The 19,857-nt window shown below is 44.7% G+C and overlaps 1 protein-coding gene across 1 annotated transcript in view; it reads right to left on the bottom strand.

The window, feature by feature from the left end:
* Positions 1-17,428: 17,428 nt before the first annotated feature.
* TLL2 (tolloid like 2) overlaps positions 17,429-19,857 on the bottom strand; it is a 182,534-nt gene continuing 180,105 nt past the window's right edge. The window contains exon 21 of the mRNA XM_084632912.1: positions 17,429-19,473. Coding sequence (XP_084489038.1) covers positions 19,339-19,473 — 135 coding nt within the window. The 3' untranslated portion in view covers positions 17,429-19,338. The remainder of the gene's footprint in view (positions 19,474-19,857) is intronic.

Here is a 19,857-nt window from a genome sequence, read left to right as displayed (position 1 = left end):
CAGCACAGTTGGGATGGGAGGAGGTTCACCTTGCTCTGAAGCATCCGGGCATGGCCACGTTTGAGGTGTTAGGATATAGATATTCAGGCCTGTCTGTAAAGGCCTAGACTTTAAGAATGTAGGTATATGTTTATCACTTAGCTGGTTATAGAGGTATAAAAGAAAGAATCAAAATCACTGTCTGCTTGTGTAAGGGCCTTCTCTCACTGTGACAGTCTGAGGCCCTGTTCTTAAGATAAGGCCTTTGGCCAAGCCATTGGAGCAGCCATATACTGGGAAGCATATGGTCACAGCCTTACATTCCAAACTAGGCATATTGAAATAAGGCAATCTGGGGCTGTTAGAAAGGTGATCCAATCTATCACCTCCAGAGAAAGGGAAGAGCCTAGAACATGTAAAAGGAAATTTAGTTTGATAGTTTTCTGTTTGGTAAGAACTCACTTATCAATAGACAAAGCTGGGAAACCCTCATGTCTTTATAGGTGTAGTTGTAAAATCCTCACTTCTGTATTGTTTTGTCATTATAGTTCCCACTTTGTTATTGTTTATTTGCATGGTCTCTGTCTGGATCTGTGATAGTTTCTGTCTGCTGCATAATTAATTTTGCTGGGCGTAAACTAATTAAGGTGATGGGATATAAAAGTTTAGCTAATCATGTTACAATATGTTGGGATTGGTTAGGTAAATTTCAGTAAAATGATTGGTTAAGGTATAGCTGAGATTACTACTATACAAATTAGGGGCAAACAGGAAGTAAGTTGGGATTCGAAAATAAGGAAAAAGGAACTTGGATTTAAGCTTGCTGGAAGTTCACCCCAATAAACATCAAATTGTTTGCACCTTCGGAGTTTGGGTATTGTCACTCTCTGTTCATGCGAGACGGACCAGGGAAGTAAGTGGGTGAAGGAATAAGCCCCCTAACATGAGGCAGGAAACAATGGCCTGGTCCAGCAGTTCAACTCCTGCACTGCGCATAGACTGACGGAGGCTTGACTCAAAAGATTCCTCTAGCTGATTAGATCAGGAGCATTTGAAATTCAAAGCTCATTTAGACAGTATGACCCCTTTGCTGGAAGTGTGTAAGATCCAAACAGCCTGGCCAACTGCTACTCGTTAAAAGGAGGCACAGATGAGGTATATTCCTTAAATTGGCTCATTCCCAAATCGGGGCCTGGAACTGTGTCTAGGACAAGATGCATGATAGTTCCAATGGAGGGAAAACTATCAGGAAGGGACAATCAATACTCCTGTTGGTAAGAACAGGACACGTGTCCTCATAGCAGATTACATCTGCTATCAGTTCTCATCATAACTCCAATGGCAGGGTCCTGTAAAGGGATTCCTTGCCCACAGACTCAAAAATCCTACATCTCCTGTGTCAGCTCTCAGATGCAACGCTAGCACACCCAGCTGAGCGTGTTTGCTTCCCCAGTCCACTGCCAGAGACTGATGTCACAACAAAACCCTATAACTTCTCTGGCCTTTTGAACACACAAGTGGTTCTGAGCTGCCATGCTCAGCCACGGCAACGCAAACTGCACCATGAATAACGACGGTATGTGGCTGATAAACCCTCCAGGCAGTGCTGTGCCCAAGCAGCAGTTGCTCATCTCCTTGTGGCTGTGCCTACTTCTCTGTAATTCAGTAGACCGAAATATTGCCCCTTCCCACCTGCCTGTTCCATTTTGGAGAGCTGAGGCTTCAAACTGGATTGTACCCAGCACCTGTAAATCAGCAGCTAACTGTGGCTGCTGCCTGGCTGGGAAAACTGCAACCGCTAAGCCTAGGAAAAAGAGAGGCCATGGTGTCAGGCCATCTTTCATATAATGGCAACTAAGGGTGGGAGGTCTATTAGGCCAGCATGCATGTGATTTTGATAAAACAGTGGGGGCAGGAGGTAAAGAGAGGGGAGATTCCAAGAAGAGAAAAAGTGTGTCTTCTGTATTATAGTCAGTCCGAATGTGCATTTAACTCAAGATTTGTGTAACTCCCTGCCGCTGATCCCTGTTCTAATGGATAAGCTCACTCTTCACCTTCTTTCTCACTGAGATGCAAATGCAATGATGCAAATGCAAGATTCTAGGCACCCTCACACGCAACTAAAACTAAAACGTAACCTCAGCAGCAATAAAACTGTCATTCAGACCAGAACTCTGCCAGCCTCTCCAGAATTCCTCCACGCCTTTGTCGTTCCAGGAAGCAGACTCTCAACCTTCTCATATACGGAGAGTTGATAAATCACCTTTCTTTCGCCCATACCCAACATACTTACAGTTATGTTTTCAGCAAACGTGGATTTCGCAGAAGTCTGTAAGAAAAAACATTGAATACAAAGGAGCTTGGTATTAAGGACATGCAGAAAGACAGGTGACCCTGGCCAATTGCTTCTCTCTACCTTGCAACCACAGGGAACGGACTGGGTGGGAAATGCCCACTTGTGACTGATGGATAATCCTCAGTGAGTGCTCCAGCCGAAGACAGCAAAAAATAGGCCCTCAAATTATTTAGAGAAAAATACATAAGAACAAGCTGTGCTTAGTTTGTAAAGAAAGAGGTGCCCGGGCTCAAGCAATAACGATAATAGCATTCCTAGAACAAAATGGCATCCTCCACAGAGCGTTACCTCGCACACACTGTATGTGGCAGGTCATGCCTTGCATACAAGTGTGCCACTGACAGGAGAGGTAGCCCTGGCATTTAAGCTCTGGGAACGAGAATTAATCTGTATAAAGGCTTATCTGCACTTAAAGTGCTGCAGAGACACAGCTGGAGCGCTTAGTGACGACACTCCCTACGCCGATGGGAGAGCTGTCCGGGACACAGCGCTGTCTACACCAGGGCTTAGGTTGGTGTAACGGCATGGCTCAGGGGTGCGGATTTCCCACACCGCTGAGTGACAGAGTTATACCGCTGTGAGTTTGTAGTGTAGACCAGGGCTAACTTATACTGTCCTCATCCCCATAGTAGCTGAGCACCTAAACTCCTGGACTTTAAGGCCAGAAGGGACCATCGTGATCATCTAGTCTGACCACCTGCACTTTGCAGGCCACAGAACCTCACCCACCCACTCCTGCAATAGACCCCTAACCTCTGGCTGAGTTACAGACATCCTCAAATCATGGGTTAAAGACTACAAGTCACAGAGAATCCACCATTTATGCTAGTTTGAACCTGGAAGTGATCCATGCTGCAGAGGAAGGCGAACCCTCCCGCCCAGGGGAAAATTTCTTCCTGACCCCAACTATGACGATCAGGTAGATCCTCAGCATGCGGGCCAGACCCACCAGCCAGATACCCGGGAAATAATTCTCTGTAGTAACTCAGAGCCCTCCCACTCTAGCGTCCTATCATGTCACCATCTTTAACGCATTTTTCCTCACAACGTCCCTGGAAGGTGGGTCAGGGCTCTAATTGCCACTGTACAGATGGGGAAACAGAGACAAAGTGACTTGCCTGAGGTCACTGAGGTGAAGCCTATGGTGGAGTAAGGAGCTGAACCTGGGTTCCGAGCCCTAAACTAGCAAGTTTAATAACCTGACCAATTTCTCTGTCCCTGCAATAGATTAAAACACTTAACTCCTTAAAGACTGAATTGTTTCCAGGCCTGGAGGGAGAGGTACCCAAACGAACTGCTGGCTGCCTAGTGTGTTAGCTTCAGCTGCTGCTGACTAAAGAGCAGAGGGGTATCTGTACTCAGGCAGGGATGCAGTGAGCCAGCCAGAGAAGGGGCACTGAAAACCATAAGCCATTCCCAGGCTTTTCTGTAATCATCATTATTTGTGTTGTGATGGAGCTTGTGGATGCCAGTCAGGGATCAGGGCCCCATTGCTCCAGGCACTGTACAAATAAGCGACACCCAGACAGTCCCTGACCCCAAGTGCTCACAGTCTAAGGTGGCACCAGGAAGCTTCGGTTGTGTCTACGTTAGCCTTTTCTCTTACTAATACTAGGGCAGCTAACTCTAGGAGAGCTGGTGCCGCTGGGGCTCCAGGCAGCTGCTAGCAATACTTGGCGAAACATATGCACAGAATCTCTCCATACCTGGGTCAGAAATGTGTGTTCTCTCTCTCTACCCCACATTGCACAGCCCCTGAGCTGTGCATCGCAACCCTCTGGACGGCTGACCAGGGTACGCTTGGTTCCTGATTTTTATCTCTCTCTCTTCTCTGAGGCTTAATTAATTTATTTCACTTCTTCTTTCTTGATGAATCACTCTACACTTTATGGCATTTGCAAAAGTTTCCAGGAACTAAACGCATAGGTGAGGTACAGGGTCAGAATAAGGTACATGCAATTAACACACGTTCAGATGTGCATGTCTAATGCCTGCGACTGAATGAGATGGAGGAAAGATGGTCTTGCGGTTAAGGCATGAGACTGGGACTCAGGAGACATGATTCAGTTCCTAGCTCTGCCACAGACTTCTTGGGCAAGTCACTTAATTGCTTCGTGCCTCAGTGTTCCAGCAGTAAAATGATGTTATTCCCTTCCTCCTGTCCTTTGTCTCTCTCATCTGTTTAAACGATACACTCCATGCCTGTATGGTGTCCAGCATCATGGAATTCTGATATTGCATGGAGCCTCTAGCTGCTACCATAATAATAACAACAGAGTGAGGTGGACAGAATAAGTTAGAGATATGCTGCATATGCAGAGAGATTCTGGTTTTGTGGGGAGGGGAAGGAACTGAAAGAAGGTAAAATAAATCCAGGGAGAAGCAGCTAGCAGAGCTGGTCAAATCGAATCCATGAATCTATTAAGTTCAGTTTGACAGGCATTTGACACATATTTTGTTGTATCTGCCCTGCTCCATAGCCGGGGAAATACTATTTGGTGAATTCAGATGAGATTCCCTGAATGATGTAAAAGGAAAGGAAACAAAAGGAAGCAAAAAGGATTTGTTCTGCGATTTGGTCAGCCCTGGGGTGAAGTTCCCCATCATGCAGAGAAAAAGTTCCTTTTCTTCCTCTCCCTTCCATTTTTAAACAGGAACCCCGTGTGATTCAATGGCATTCACCCTGCAGGGTGGGAAATCTTCTCAGGGCAAGTGGAACTGCACAACCCCAGGAGCCCAATATTCATCCCTGCTATAACTCCACTGAAGTCATCATACAGGGGCATAGGGCACAGGCACTAAACTCTGGAGAGGAGCTCGAAACACCCAGATGTGCAGAACTGAAACAAACAAACTTAAGGAAGAAAAAAGACATAACGGGATGAACAGCGTAGCTACCTTGCTCTGTCTGCTCAGCTATTGCGCTTACAGGAAGAAAATGCTCTGTCATTCCTTTGGAGAACTAAAATGACCGAGGTGAAAGCCGCCTGACAATGCATATGTTTTACCAGATCTTTAAAATATCAGTGTCTGGGAAATCTCTTTTTTTAAAAAGAACAAAAGGAGGACCTGTGTGAGAGAATTCAATGGTCAGTCAGGTATCAAGACGAGGAGCAAGCGGGCAAACACTGGTAAGGAATCTTTGAACAAACAGCAGGGCGTGCCTGTCTCTTAAATCCTCTTTCATTTTCTGTGCCTTTCCGATCGATCAGCCTGCAATGCAAAAACCCCGAGAGAAACGGAATTATTCTCACTCACCATGTCAGACTGTTACATGAGAAAGCCTGGCTCTCATTCACGCTGACTGGCCGAGTCTGGAGTTAGCACTCTTCTTGTGTGGAACTTATTGCTCTGTCACAAAGCAAGTTGCCGGTCCAGGAAGAGAACAATCAACGGCATTTATCTAAGCCAGGGACAACCTGGCTGAATCCCAAAGTAGCTGATCACAGCAGTTCCTTAAACAGACTGCCAGGGCAGAGCATCTGAAAGGCAGGGTCTCTGGGACACTGTGGGAATCTGCTTCCTTCCTATCTTGCTGGTGTCTGGCCATGCTCCTCCTGGCTATGTATATGAATTTATTAGCACGAGACCTTTCATAAATTCTGCCTCTAAAACAAAGTACCTGCTCCATCTCCTGCCCTTGCACTTTTATGGGAACAATTTTTAATTATTTACTTACTTTGTATCCGACATTAACTTTACAATGCTCATGTGGGTTGTTCGACTTTTAGGACGTTGAGTGTGTACGCACTGCTTACAAGAACACATGATCCAACGCTAACGGCAACTCCTTTACCCAAAGGTGATCTTAAGAATTGTGGACCAGCGAGCCTTACCGTCAGTGTGCCTCACTACTTATTATTGTGGGGTTGCTCTTAAGTTCACACCTCTCTGGAAACTAAATGCAATTTCCAGTGATTGACAGAGGAAGCATGTGGACACAGGTCCAGGCAGTGCCTGTGCTGGGGGTGCAAGTTGGGGTGGTGGTGGAAGTTGAGGACACAGGTAGTCTCTCCCCTGGGACAGAGGAGGTCCCTGGACACAAGAGAGCAACTCCCATTGACTTTTCCCCATGAGTGCGAGAACAGGGCCCAGATTGCGTGAGAAGCCCACAAGGCTAGTGGCATCTGCAAAGAGGTCTAGCAGGAGGCAAGTTCCACAAACTTACCCTACACCTACACAGCACACATTGGCAGTGGTGTGTAGGGTGTGTGTAGCTATGCACTGCAGCAAAGAGCAGGCTGTGTCCACATGGTGGTGTGTAGTGACATGGAGCAGTGAAAGGCTCTAGCAGTGGGAGCGGGACAGGCTCCCTGCTGCCGTCTTTCTGTGCAGTGGGGAAAGACACTGGCAGCTCCCTGCTGCAATGGAGAAAGGCTCCACCAGCGGGACACTACCGCTAAAAACAGCAGTGTAGACGTGGGAGGCACTTCTTGGAGAGCCATGTCAGGTATATACCATAGGGTTCTGGTGTGTCTTTACTCACCGAAACAGTGTGTCACCATCTACCCTGCTATTTCTACCCATGCTAGGGCGGCATGCAGTGTCTGTACCCTACATGCCACCATACGCAGTGCAGACGTACCTTTCAAGGTGGTACACCAGCCACGCCCCAAGGAATCTCAGTGCTCATTTCCATAGCTCCCCACGAGGCAGGGCTGTGTCTTAGAGCCACAGTCTAGCCCTTTAAATTTACAAAGATATTTTCAGTAGAAAATATTGGATGTATTGGCAAGTGGAGGGAATGTCAGATCAAAGACTGTCCCCATAGGTGCTGACTCCTATGCTGAAAAAAAAAATTGTGGGTGCTTCGCACCCTATCAGCAGCCAGCTCCTCCACCCCCCCCCTCAGCACCTCCTGCCCTCTGTCAACCCCACCAATCAACTCCTTCCCCTCCCTCCCAGTGCCTCCCACTCACCACGATCAGCTGTTTGGTGGTGTGCCAGAGGCAGGGGGAGGGGGCAAAACTGGGCAGAAGAGGTGAGGCACGGGCAGAGTGGGATGGGAAGAGGCGGAGCGGGGGTGGAGCCTTGAGGGAAGGAGTGGAATGGAGGCGGAGCCTGGAGTGGAGCAGGGGTGGGAAGAGACAGGGCGGGGTGGAGTGGTGAGGTGGAGTGTGGGGCATAGTGGAGATTGAACACCCCCAGGGAAAGGAGAAAGCCAGTGCCTGTAATTGTCCCAACAGAAATCCTTCATGGGACCTCAGGATATTTCAGAAAACAGCCCCACTTTAAACTTTCCAGAGGATAGGCAAAGTTAAAAACCCTTGTGGCAGTCTGTACCCCTATATTCACCTCTTTTACAAGACTATGATAAATTTTGTACAAAGTCTGCCTTGTGAGGTATCATTTGAAAACTCATAATGCGCTGATCATTATTGTCCTGGTAAAATATGTGTGGTAATACTGTATATAAAGTTATGAAATTCTACTGTATGACATTACTGAGACATGTTCCAAGTTTAGAAAAGCAGCCACAAACCAGTTCCTCAGAAACAAAGGGCAAATTGACACCTTGGCAAGTGTCAATGAAATCAAATGGACCAGTATCTTGTTAAGTGGCCATTCTTTGGCAGGAAAAAGGGTGTGAATGAGAAATTTACATCTTGGCAAAGAACAGCTGGTGGTTCCTGTCCCCATAGACTTTCTGTCTCCCGAACCCCAGCAGGTGATGATTATCAAAGAAGAGGGAAAACACCAAGTGATTCCTCATTTTCTCTCTACCCATGGCAGCCACAACACCTGAGGAACAAAGAAACAGATTTGGACTGAGGAAGGGATCCTGGCAGAAAGGAATCCAGCCAGTAAGGCTGATGAAGATGTGGTGAGATAGACTTTTGCTTTGTATTCACTTAGCTTTTTAAGTTAGGCATTAGTTGCATTTACTTTTATTTTCTTGTAACCAATTCTGACTTTTATGCCTGATTTTAAGTGATTACCAGTAATGAATCTTTCTGTAGTTAATAAACTTCTCGTATTGTTTTATCTAAATCAGTGTGTTTGGATTGGAGTGTTTGGGAAACTCACACCAGGAGTGGTTGCTCTCACAGCAAAGCAGTGTAAAAGGCACCCCAGGTTGGAGAACTGAGGGGACACAGCTACCTACCAGTCCAGATTGTACCATGGGGAATGTCACACCCCTGCAAGCACAGCCCGTTTCACTTGGGCTTGATCCTGCCAATACTTATGCATGTGCTTGTTTGATTTTGATTTTTAAAGCTGTGGCTATTTTCTCTTCACATTCCCCCTTAATTTCCAGCTTACCTTCCTCATGCTATGGGTGGTACAGGACTTCAGGGAATTCAGAAGTGTGCTAATGAAGAAGAGTGTCCAAGCAATCTCCTTCAAGATGCTCCCTGTTTTGAGAACAAGTGAAGATACAAGGCCAAAGATTCTGGAAGTGAACCGCTGGCTAGGTAAGTGGTGGAGAGTGGAAGGTTTGGATTTGTGTGGAACATTGGTCCACCTTCTATGGGGAGAAGGGGCTGTATAATTTGGATGGCCTCCACCTCATCAGAAGGGGGACCAATCTTCTCAGGTACTGGCTGGCTAGAGTAGTCTGGAGGGTGTTAAACTAACAACAAAAGGGGAGGATAAATAGAGGAAAGATGTGAGCACTTATTTAGCACAAAATCTATATTTTGAGAACAACATTCATCAAAGAACCAAAGGACACAGAGAAGAAATTCTTGAGTTGCTTATACACAGATGCTAGGAACCTGGGTAATGGCCAAGAGGAATTGGATTTGCTCATTTATGAGCAGAAATTCAATCTAGTTGGTTTTACTGAAACCTGGTGGAATGATTTGCATGACTGGAATGCTAAAATCACTGGTTATAACCTATTTAGGAAGGACTGAGTGGGCAAAGGGGGAAGGGGAGTGGCATGGTATATCAAAAATGGCATTACTTGTTTCCAAGTCACTGACAACTCAGAAGAAAATCATCTTGAATGCTTACATATCAGTGTCTTAACAGAGAAAGGATGGGGTATTAATTGGTGTCTGCTACAGGCCATCAAATCACACCAGGGAAAGAGCTCCTTGCACTCCTATGTGTAATGTGTAAGAAGAAAAGCAGCATCAGCATTTGGACTTCAGTTTGTTCAATTTATGCTGCCAGTACTAAAACATCCTTGGAATTTCTTAATGATAGAGATGACAATTTCCTAACTCAAAAAATGTTGCATCCAACATGGAGGAATTCTATATTAGACTCTCATCTTGACAGATAAAGACAGATAAACTGATCACAGAAGTAAAAATTAATGGTAGCTTAGGTACAAGTGATCATGACTTGATCGCATTTATAATGTGCAAGCTGAATAAAGTTCAGGCCAGTCATATAAATAGCTGGTGCTTTAAAGGGGCTAATTTTACAAAGCTGAAAACAATTATGAGCCAAATCAGCGGGGAGGAAGAATTTAATCTGAAAAATGTGAATAATAGGAATCATTTAAGAAAAACCTTTATAGATGCCCAAAAAACTACAATCCCACAATTGAGGAAGGTGGTCATACTGGAGATGGAGAATTGTAAATGGAGAATGATCATTGAGTGGGTGTGTTTTTAGTGGGGTTCCGCAGGTATTGGTTGTCGGCCCTATGCTATTTAACTGTTATCAATGACCTGGAAGAAAACTTATAATCATCACTGATAAAGTTTGGAGGAGAGGTAAATAATGAAGAGGACAGGTCACTGACACAAAGCAATCTGGATTGCTTGGTAAATTGGGCCCAATCAAACAATATATGTTTCAATATGGTTAAATGTGAATGTATACATCTAGGAACAAATAACGTAGGCCACACTTACAGGCTGGGGGACTCTATCTTGGGAAGCAGTGACTCTGAAAAAGATTTCATAGAATCATAGAATAACAGAGTTGGAAGGGACCTCTGGAGGCCATCTAGTCCAACCCCCTGCCCAGAGCAAGACCAATCCCAACTAAATCATCCCAGCCAGGGCTTTGTCAAGCCTGACCTTAAAAACTTCTAAGGAAGGGGATTCCACCACCTCCCTAGGTAACGCATTCCAGTGTTTCACCACCCTCCTAGTGAAAAAGTTTTTCCTAATATCCAACCTAAACCTCCCCCACTGCAACTTGAGACCATTACTCCTTGTCCTGTCATCTGCTATCACTGAGAATAGTCTAGAGCCATCCTCTTTGGATCCACTTTTCAGGTAGTTAAAAGCAGCTATCAAATCCCCCCTCATTCTTCTCTTCCATAGACTAAACAATCCCAGTTCCCTCAGCCTCTCCTCATAAGTCATGTGTTCCAGACCCCTAATCATTTTTGTTGCCCTTCGTTGGACTCTCTCCAATTTCTCCACATCCTTCTTGTAGTGTGGGGCCCAAAACTGGACACAGTACTCCAGATGAGGCCTCACCAATGTTGAATAGAGGGGAACGATCACGTCCCTCAGTCTGCTGGCAATGCCCCTACTTATACAGCCCAAAATGCCATTGGCCTTCTTGGCAACAAGGGCACACTGTTGACTCGTATCCAGCTTCTCATCCACTGTCACCCCTGGCTCCTTCTCTGCAGAACTGCTGCCTAGCCATTCGGTCCCTAGTCTGTAGCGGGGCATTGGATTCTTCCGTCCTAAGTGCAGGACTCTGCACTTGTCCTTGTTGAACCTCATCAGATTTCTTTTGGCCCAATCCTCCAATTTGTCTAGGTCCCTGTGTATCCTATCCCTACTCTCCAGCGTATCTACCTCTCCTCCCAGTTTAGTGTCATCCGCAAACTTGTTGAGGGTGCAATCCACACCATCCTCCAGATCATTAATGAAGATATTGAACAAAACCGGCCCCAGGACCGACCCTTGGGGCACTCCGCTAGATACCGGCTGCCAACTAGACATGAAGCCATTGATCACTACCCGTTGAGCCTGACAATCTAGCCAACTTTCTACCCACCTTGTAGTGCATCCATCCAGCCCATACTTCTTTAACTTGCTGACAAGAATACTGTGACAGACCATGTCAAAAGCTTTGCTACAGTCGAGGAATAACACGTCCACTGCTTTCCCTTCATCCACAGAACCAGTTATCTCATCATAGAAGGCAATTAGATTAGTCCCAGGCATGACTTTCCCTTGGTGAATCCATGCTGACTGTTCCTGATCACTTTCCTCTCATCTAAGTGCTTCAGAATTGATTCCTTGAGGACATGCTCCATGATTTTTCCGGGGACTGAAGTGAGGCTGACCGGCCTGTAGTTCCCAGGATCATCCTTCTTCCCTTTTTTAAAGATGGGCACTACATTAGCCTTTTTCCAATCTTCCGGGACTTCCCCCAATCGCCATGAGTTTTCAAAGATAATGGCCAATGGCTCTGCAATCACATCCGCCAATTCCTTTAGCACTCTCGGATGCAACGCATCTGGCCCCATGGACTTGTGCATGTCCAGTTTTTCTAAATAGTCCCGAACCACTTCTTCCTTCACAGAGGGCTGGCTACCTCCTCCCCATGCAGTGCTGCCCAGTGCAGTAGTCTGGGAGCTGACCTTGTTCATGAAGACAGAGGGAAAAATAAGCATTGAGTACGTTAGCTTTTTCCACATCATCTGTCACTAGGTTGCCTCCCTCATTTAGTAAGGGGCCCACACTTTTCTTGGCTTTCTTCTTATTGCCAACATACCTGAAGAAACCCTTCTTGTTACTCTTAACATCCCTCGCTACTCCTGCAACTCCAGGTGTGATTTAGCCTTCCTGATTCCATTCCTACATGCCCAAGCAATATTTATATACTCATCCCTGGTCATTTGTCCAATCTTCCACTTCTTGTAAGCCTCTTTTTTGTGTTTAAGATCAGCAAGGATTTCACTGTTAAGCCAAGCTGGTCGATTTGGGAGTTGTGGTGGATAATCAGCTCAACGTTAGCTCCCAGTAGCCAAAAGAGCTCATGCGATTCTTGGATGTACAGATAGGGGAATCTTGAGCAGGAGTAGAGAGATTATTTTACCTCTATTTGGCACTGGTGTGACCATCGCTGTAACATTGCGTCCAGTTCTGGTGTCCACAACTCAAGAAGGATGTTGATGAATTAGAGATGATTCAGAGTAGAGCCATGAGACTGATTAAATGATTAGAAAACATGCCTTATAGTAATAGACTGAAGGAGCTGAATATTTTTAGCTTAGCAAAGAGAAAGTTAAGGGGCAACTTGATCACAGTTTATAGCTACCTACATAGGGAACAAATATTTGAAAATATTTGAAAAAATATTGGATTGCTCTTCAAACTAGCAGAGAAAGGTATAATATTATCCAATGGCTGGAAGCTGAAGCTAGACATATTCACACTGGAAATAAGGTGTAATTTTTTAACAGTGAGGGTAATTATCCATTGGAACAACTTAGCAAGGGTCTTAGCATCTTGTCTGGCAAGAACTCACTAATCAATAGCTGGGATGTGAAATCCTCACTTTTGTATTGTTTTGTTATTATAGTTCCCACTTTGCTATTGTTTATTTGCATGGTCTCTGTCTGGTTCTGTGATTGTTTCTGTCTGCTGTATAATTAATTTTGCTGGGTGTAAACTAATTAAGGTGGTGAGATATAATTGGTTAAATAATCATGATACAATATGTTAGGATTGGTTAGTTAAATTTCAGTAAAATAATTGGTTACGGTATAGCTAAGCAGAACTCAAGTTTTACTATATAGTCTGCAGTCAATCAGGAAGTGTGTGGGTGGGTGGTGGGGAATGGGAACAGGGAATGGGGATGGGGAAATTGGAATCATGTTTTGCTAAGGGGGGGGGAGAATGGGAACAGGGACACAGGTAAGGCTCTGTGGTGTCAGAGCTGGGAAGGGGGACACTAAGGAAAGAAACTGGAATCATGCTTGCTGGAAGTTCACCCCAATAAACATCAAATTGTTTGTTTGCACCTTTGGACTTCGGGTATTGTTGCTCTCTGTTCATGCAAGAAGGACCAGGGAAGTGAGTGGGTGAAGGAATAAGCCCCTAACACCCAAGAAATGTACACACACCACTACCTTGGAAAAACAATTCAAAATGAGGTCATACAGTTACTGGCAACAAAAGTTAAACAGAAGATTGTGGCAGATCTGAACTCAGCAAGATATTACTTTGTTATTCTGGACTGCACACCTGACATCAGCCATACGGAACAAATGACTTTAATGGTGTGTTTTGTAACAACAACAGAACCTAGTGAAAATGTCCCTGCAATGGTGACTGTCAGAGAGCATTTTCTAGAATTTATTGACATTGATGATACTACAGGAGCTGGTATGACAAATGTGATTCTTAAAAAGCTGGAAGATACGGGAACTGCGATAGCTGACATGAGAGGTCAGGGCTACGATAATGATGCCAACATGAGAGAAAAGAACAGAGGAGTGCAGATACGGGTCCGAGAGTTAGACCCTTGAGCTTTTTTTGTCCCATGCAGTTCTCATTCATTGAACTTGGTGCTCAGTGATGCAGCATCAACTTATAGTGAGGCTGCTGAATTTTTTAATGTAATTCAAAGCATCTTTGTATTTTTCTCTGCATCAACTCATCAACGGCAAATTTTGAAGAAACATCTGGAAACATCCTCTCTGACACTGAAACCACTGAGTGCCACACGATGGGAAAGTCGAGTGGAGGTGATAAAGCCTATCAGACACCAAATTGGGAAGACAGATGATGCCATAGTTGCCATTATGGAGGATAATGCTATGACAGGAACTGTTTGTGGGAGAACAGTGGCAGAGGGAAATGGAATCACCAGAAACATACATAACTTCAAATTTCTGTGTGGCTCAGTGTTGTGGCATGACATACTTTTTGAAATAAATGTTGTAAGCAAGAGATTCCAAGGTGTTGACCTTGATATATCTGGAGCAATGGAACAACTGGACAAAACAAAGTCATACCGGTCAGATGAGGGATTTCAAAAGGTTCTGAAGAGTGCACAGAAGTTGGCAGAGGAACTTCACACTGAAGCTATTTTCCCACCCATTCAAGAATACAAGAGTCACCAAAGACGACATTTTGATTACGAGGCACGGGATAACCCCATAAGAGACCCCAAACAACAATTCAAAGTTGAATTCTTTAACCAGGTGCTAGATTGTGCAATACAGTCAGTTGAAGAACGTTTCATGCAGCTCAAGGAACACAGCAGTATATTTGGGATGTTGTATGATATTCCAAAACGCCTCTCTATACCTGAAGAAGACTTACACCAGCAATGCAGGGCATTAGAGACAGTGTTGACACATGATGACATGCGTGATATTGATGCAAGTGATTTGAGTGATGAACTGAAAGCCCTTTCAAGATACATTTCAGCAGGATCAACTCCAAAGGCAGCTCTGGAATATATGTACACAAATAAGATGACCACCCTCTTTCCAAATGCTTTTGTTGCTCTGCGCATACTTCTAACACTTCCTGTAACAGTTGCCAGTGGAGAAAGCAGCTTCTCCAAGCTGAAGTTAATAAAAATACATCTATGCTCCACAATGACACAGGAGAGGCTGGTCGGCCTTGCAACCATCTCAATAGAGCTGACCCAGACTGTGGACCTTCAGGAAGCAGTTCAAATCTTTGCAACCAAGAAGGCACGGAAAGCACCACTTTGATTATTCAAACAGATAAAAATGCCAGTGTTTCCTATGCAGACAAGAAAAGTTACATTTGCTGTTCAGGCGTTTGAAAGTTAAGTGTTACTTAAAATTTTTGAACAAGGCATTTTAAGTTGTTAGTTCTCCTTTATTGGGGTAGGTAGCCGAGCAGTACCATGAGAGGAGTAGAACAGGAAGAAGGCAGAATTGAGACCTTTCAAAGTTTTGGCCCAAGCAAGGGGGTATGGGGGCGTCATTTGAGCTCCCAGCCTCAGGTGCCAAAACGTTGTGGGTCGGCCCTGAGGATACTGGATTACATGGACCATTGATCTGACCCAGTATGTCCGTTCTTATATTTGAAAGTGGCTGAAAAAGAATTAAGGCAAATTCCCAAGTCCTGTGAAGTGTTGAGTGGATATGACACAGCATTTTAGTCTTGATGGTTGTAAATGAGCAGAGGCATAGGAGTTTATACAGGGAGGAGCTTTGTCTGGCATGTTCTTTAGGAAATGGAGGGGGGGACAGAAGGCAGTTGGGTAGCAGATACAGGAGGAAAACTATTTTTGATTATAAGTGCTGACTGGCTACTGAACACCATGCTGCCCTAGGAGAGGAACCGGTTTTGCCTGTTTGTAGAGTGGGCTGTTATGTTGGAGAAGGATCATCTCAAGGCACTCAACACAGAGGTCAAGTTTCATGGTAGCCTTGCTTAGCACTATGCCTGGGCTGTTTTCGCTTTGTGCTGCCACCTTCTCTGAGGAAAGGGCTGTGTGTATAAAGGAGGCTTGCCTTGCCTTCATGCTGCTCTCCTGTGTGTCAGAGCTCCGCAGGCAAATGCCCGGCACCAAGAATATCTTAGTTCAGTTATCTCCATCCTGGGTGCCGGGTGTCAATGATTGTATTCTGGCGGTGACACTTTGGGTGATCAGATCTCTTTCCCCATCTCTTCAAAGCCGCTCACAGACTAAAATCTTGTCTGGATCCAATACTAAATGTGCAAGAGGCGCACACTGGCGTTCTCTCTATTCGCAATGCTTAGGAGAGGGGGCAGCTGTGTTTTGGACCAGCTGCCTGCCTTCTACTTTGAGCCCTGATGCCTTTCAACTGCCCTCATTAATTCAAAAAATTAAGTAATACATTTAACATGCAAATTCAGCTTTGTTTCAGAAACTGAAGGTGGTAAATCCCAACGTGGTGTGACCCAGTCCCCAGGAGTGACCACTGGAAATGAAATAATTGTCGACAGAGTGACTGTTGTATTAGAGAACTTACCCCAGGCCAGAAAGGGCCACAAGCCCGGGCGTGCACACAAACAATGGGTAACCGAATCTGCATTCTTTAATGAATTTCGAGAGATCATGCCGGGCACAAATAGATTTCAGATTATTCTTCCCCTCTGACTTTTTAAAAACTGACTTTATTTCATGAAATTTAAAACTACACAAAGACCAAAATATGTATACACTTTAAAGAGTCGGACTTTTTTTTAAAAAAAGGAACCTTTTAGGCATATAGAATTATTGACTGTAAGCCCGGTCAAGACAGAAGAGAAATTTTTGCACACATCCTTGGTGAAAGCACAGAGTAAACCAGTTGCTAATAAACTGTAACACAAAACACCTATTTGAATGCTAACAAATGTAGCAAATTGGTCAAACCACATTGCAAACTTTTGCAATGAATCAGAATATACAATCCGATGTCCAAGAAAAATCAGAAATGATGCCAAAACGTGGAGCGAAAATACTTAATTTCAAAGGAAGCTTCTAAAGTAACTTTTTCCCCTCCAGGCAGACTTCACTCCAACCAGAGAGACACTATAATATGAATTTCAGCCTGCAATGCCAGGTTTCAGAGTAGCAGCCGTGTTAGTCTGTATTCGCAAAAAGAAAAGGAGGACTTGTGGCACCTTAGAGACTAACCAATTTATTAGAGCATAAGCTTTCGTGAGCTACAGCTCACTTCCTCAGATGCATATCGTGGAAACTGCAGCAGGCTTTATATATACACAGAGAATATGAAACAATACCTATTCCCACCCCACTGTCCTGCTGGTAATAGCTTATCTAAAGTGATTTCCAGCACAAATCCAGGTTTTCTCACCCTCCACCCCCCCCACAAATTCACTCTCCTGCTGGTGATAGCCCATCCAAAGTGACAACTCTTTACACAATGTGCATGAACTTTGATTCTATTTTGCTAGAAGCAGAGATTATATTCCTGGCCCTGAGTTCCTTACTCATGCAACAGGCTCCAGTGTACCACAGGGAGAGATCACATACCTTGTCTTAGGCTTGCAAGGCCACAAATAAACTTTGAAGAGAAACAAAGCAGATCTAAAAAAACAAGCACTAAGTAATATGGTTTCAAACGGCCTGTAGAAAAGCTATAGTCAATGATACAGTATCATTCACGCTACACTGTGTAAGGCTTAGACTACATGCATTTATTTTTATATATATATATATATATATATATATATATATATAAAAACTTTGCTTTTCCTGTTTTCAGCAAGAAAATATTTTCATGCATTTGTTTCACCTCCGTACTCACAATACTTGGACACCTATTTCATTCAAGAACTTTTGCAGGGGTGGCATTTTGTTTATGACACATTTGAAAACAAACCTGTCCCCCAAGAACACTTTTGTGCCTGGCATTTGATACCAGGCTGCGCTTACTACAGTTCACACCTAGTGAAAGGGTGTCTCTCTGTAGCCTAACAGTACATTGGTTATGTAAACATATTAATCATTTGATTATAAATACTTCATTAAAGCTAACATTCCACAGCTTTTAGCTGTAATGCTCACATGTGTGTCTTAAGGAAATGCAGTTCAGGATCAGCTCTTTACTAGTCTACAGCACGATGCTTTACAATGGTTTGTTAAAAGGCTCAGTTTCTCTCTGAAAGAAGTGCCAAACAGCTAGTTAATTCTCCAGACCCATGGCTTGATTGCTGGTTAACTCAGTGGCTGCTGTGTACAGAGTTATTTTTATAGTTGTCCACCTAGATCTCAAAGTGCTTTAACCAAAATTAAAGCAGAGTCAGTAACAGGCACAGCAAGGTTAACTGACCTGCTCAATTTCACACAGTGACTCTGGTGGAAACAGAAGCCAGCTGACCGCCAACTTCCCAGCCAACATACTCAGTCCATCCACTAGAGCATCCATGTACTTGACATGTTGCCAGAGTTGTGCGGAGTTGAGTGTTGCTTTGTGCTACAAGTTCTCTACCTCGGATCAGTTGGGTCACCAGCAGGGCAGGTGTTGAGGAGTTCTTGAATTTTCCTACCTTGTGTTTCAAGAGAATCAAGAAAACTGGCTGGACACTGACAAGTTAATCACACAGAATGATGGGTCAGCGAGGGGAATCCTTGGAAAGCACCACAGGTGGAAAGAGAAATAGAGAACTCAAAGGCAGAGGTGGTATTATAAAGAAGCAATAATTTAGCGGAGGGAGGGAGGGGAGGAAATCTGTGCAATAAAACCATCCTGCATAACCAGGCGTTTCACAAGCAAAGACGGGTTGGGGAGAAGTGTTCTTATTTAAGAACACAGGGATTGGTAGAAGGGCCAGGACAGGGAGCCACCTAATCTGGAATCCTGTGGGGGAGGATTGCTTCCTGACTCTGGCTAGCGAGCATCTGGTGCAAGGAAGGTCCGGGTTGATAGCCTTCCAAATTTTTATCCTAGCTAATGCCACAGCAGTTGCTATTAGTCACAGCCTTGGTCCTTAGCCATCATTGCAGAGTGCTTCTGTTATGACACATACCCTGCGGGGTTTCTGCACCTCTGGCACTGTGGACTTCCTGTTGAACATGGTGCAATTAGCTAGCAGTCTTACAGTGACCCCTTGTCACCTTTACACACAGGCAGAATAACCAAAACAATAAATAAAAATGAATCTGGCTATCTGGAGTCACAACTGTGTGGTTTTCCACTTATTGCACAGAGCAGTTTGAGTTGGTGGGGAAAGGGTAGGTAGGCAGCCCCATGTTCCTTTAAGGCCATCCCATTTGGTGGCTATCCACATAGTCTGTTTCACAGTACGATGTGTTAAGACAGCTATTGTATATGCTACTTAGTAGGAGCCACCCCAACTGGGAGGATGCGATAGACTAAGGCTTCTTCCAGTTCAAACTCTTTCTTCATTCAGCCCAGTGGCCAGGTGGGCAAAAACACAAAGTTGATACCCTGGCAGTCACAATCAGGAGAAAATACTGGGTCCTGGGTGTGCTAGCGAGAGGAGGCCACCCTCATAATTTCAAAGGCAAGCCTTCAGGACTGTGTTCCATTTTAGTTACAGGAAAAGACTGTGCCCTGCTTTAGGTCAGGCACCCAGGAGTTTAAAACCAATCCCAGGTAGACGTCTCAATCCTCCGCCGGGGAACGTCTATGAGGAACGTCTGAGCTACTTTCTCATGTGCAACGCATCCTGAAATTTGGTACTCGTGTATTGGGCATGAAAGCCTCTCTTATTGATGGTGTCATCCGAATGGAATCGGAGCACGATGGAATCCCCTGCAGAGTAGATTTCTTCCAGGGGCTGCAGGAGGGAAAACAAAACACTGGTCAGTCTACATGACAGGTAAATGTTTTCACCAGGACCAGAGCATCTGAGGTCAAAGCCCTGGTGCTTTTGGCAGCAGGTGTGATGGGCCAAGCATTAGACCCAAATGCAGAACGTTTAATTCCCTTCTGCCCCGCTCGCATTTCCCAGGCACTTTATAAAATGCGAGGAGGCATCTTATTTGATGACTAGAAAGAAGAATCCCATGCACCACTACCAGGCTGGGGACCGACTGGCTAAGCAACAGTTCTGCAGAAAAGGACCTGAGGATTACAGTGGACGAGAAGCTGGATATGAGTCAACAGTGTGCCCTTGTTGCCAAGAAGGCTAACGGCATATTGGGCTGCATTAGTAGGAGCA

The sequence above is a fragment of the Lepidochelys olivacea genome, assembly GCF_965140295.1.
Source record: "Lepidochelys olivacea isolate rLepOli2 genome assembly, chromosome: 7".
Classification (NCBI taxonomy): domain Eukaryota; kingdom Metazoa; phylum Chordata; order Testudines; family Cheloniidae; genus Lepidochelys; species Lepidochelys olivacea.
This window is presented reverse-complemented; position numbering and strand designations above follow the sequence as displayed.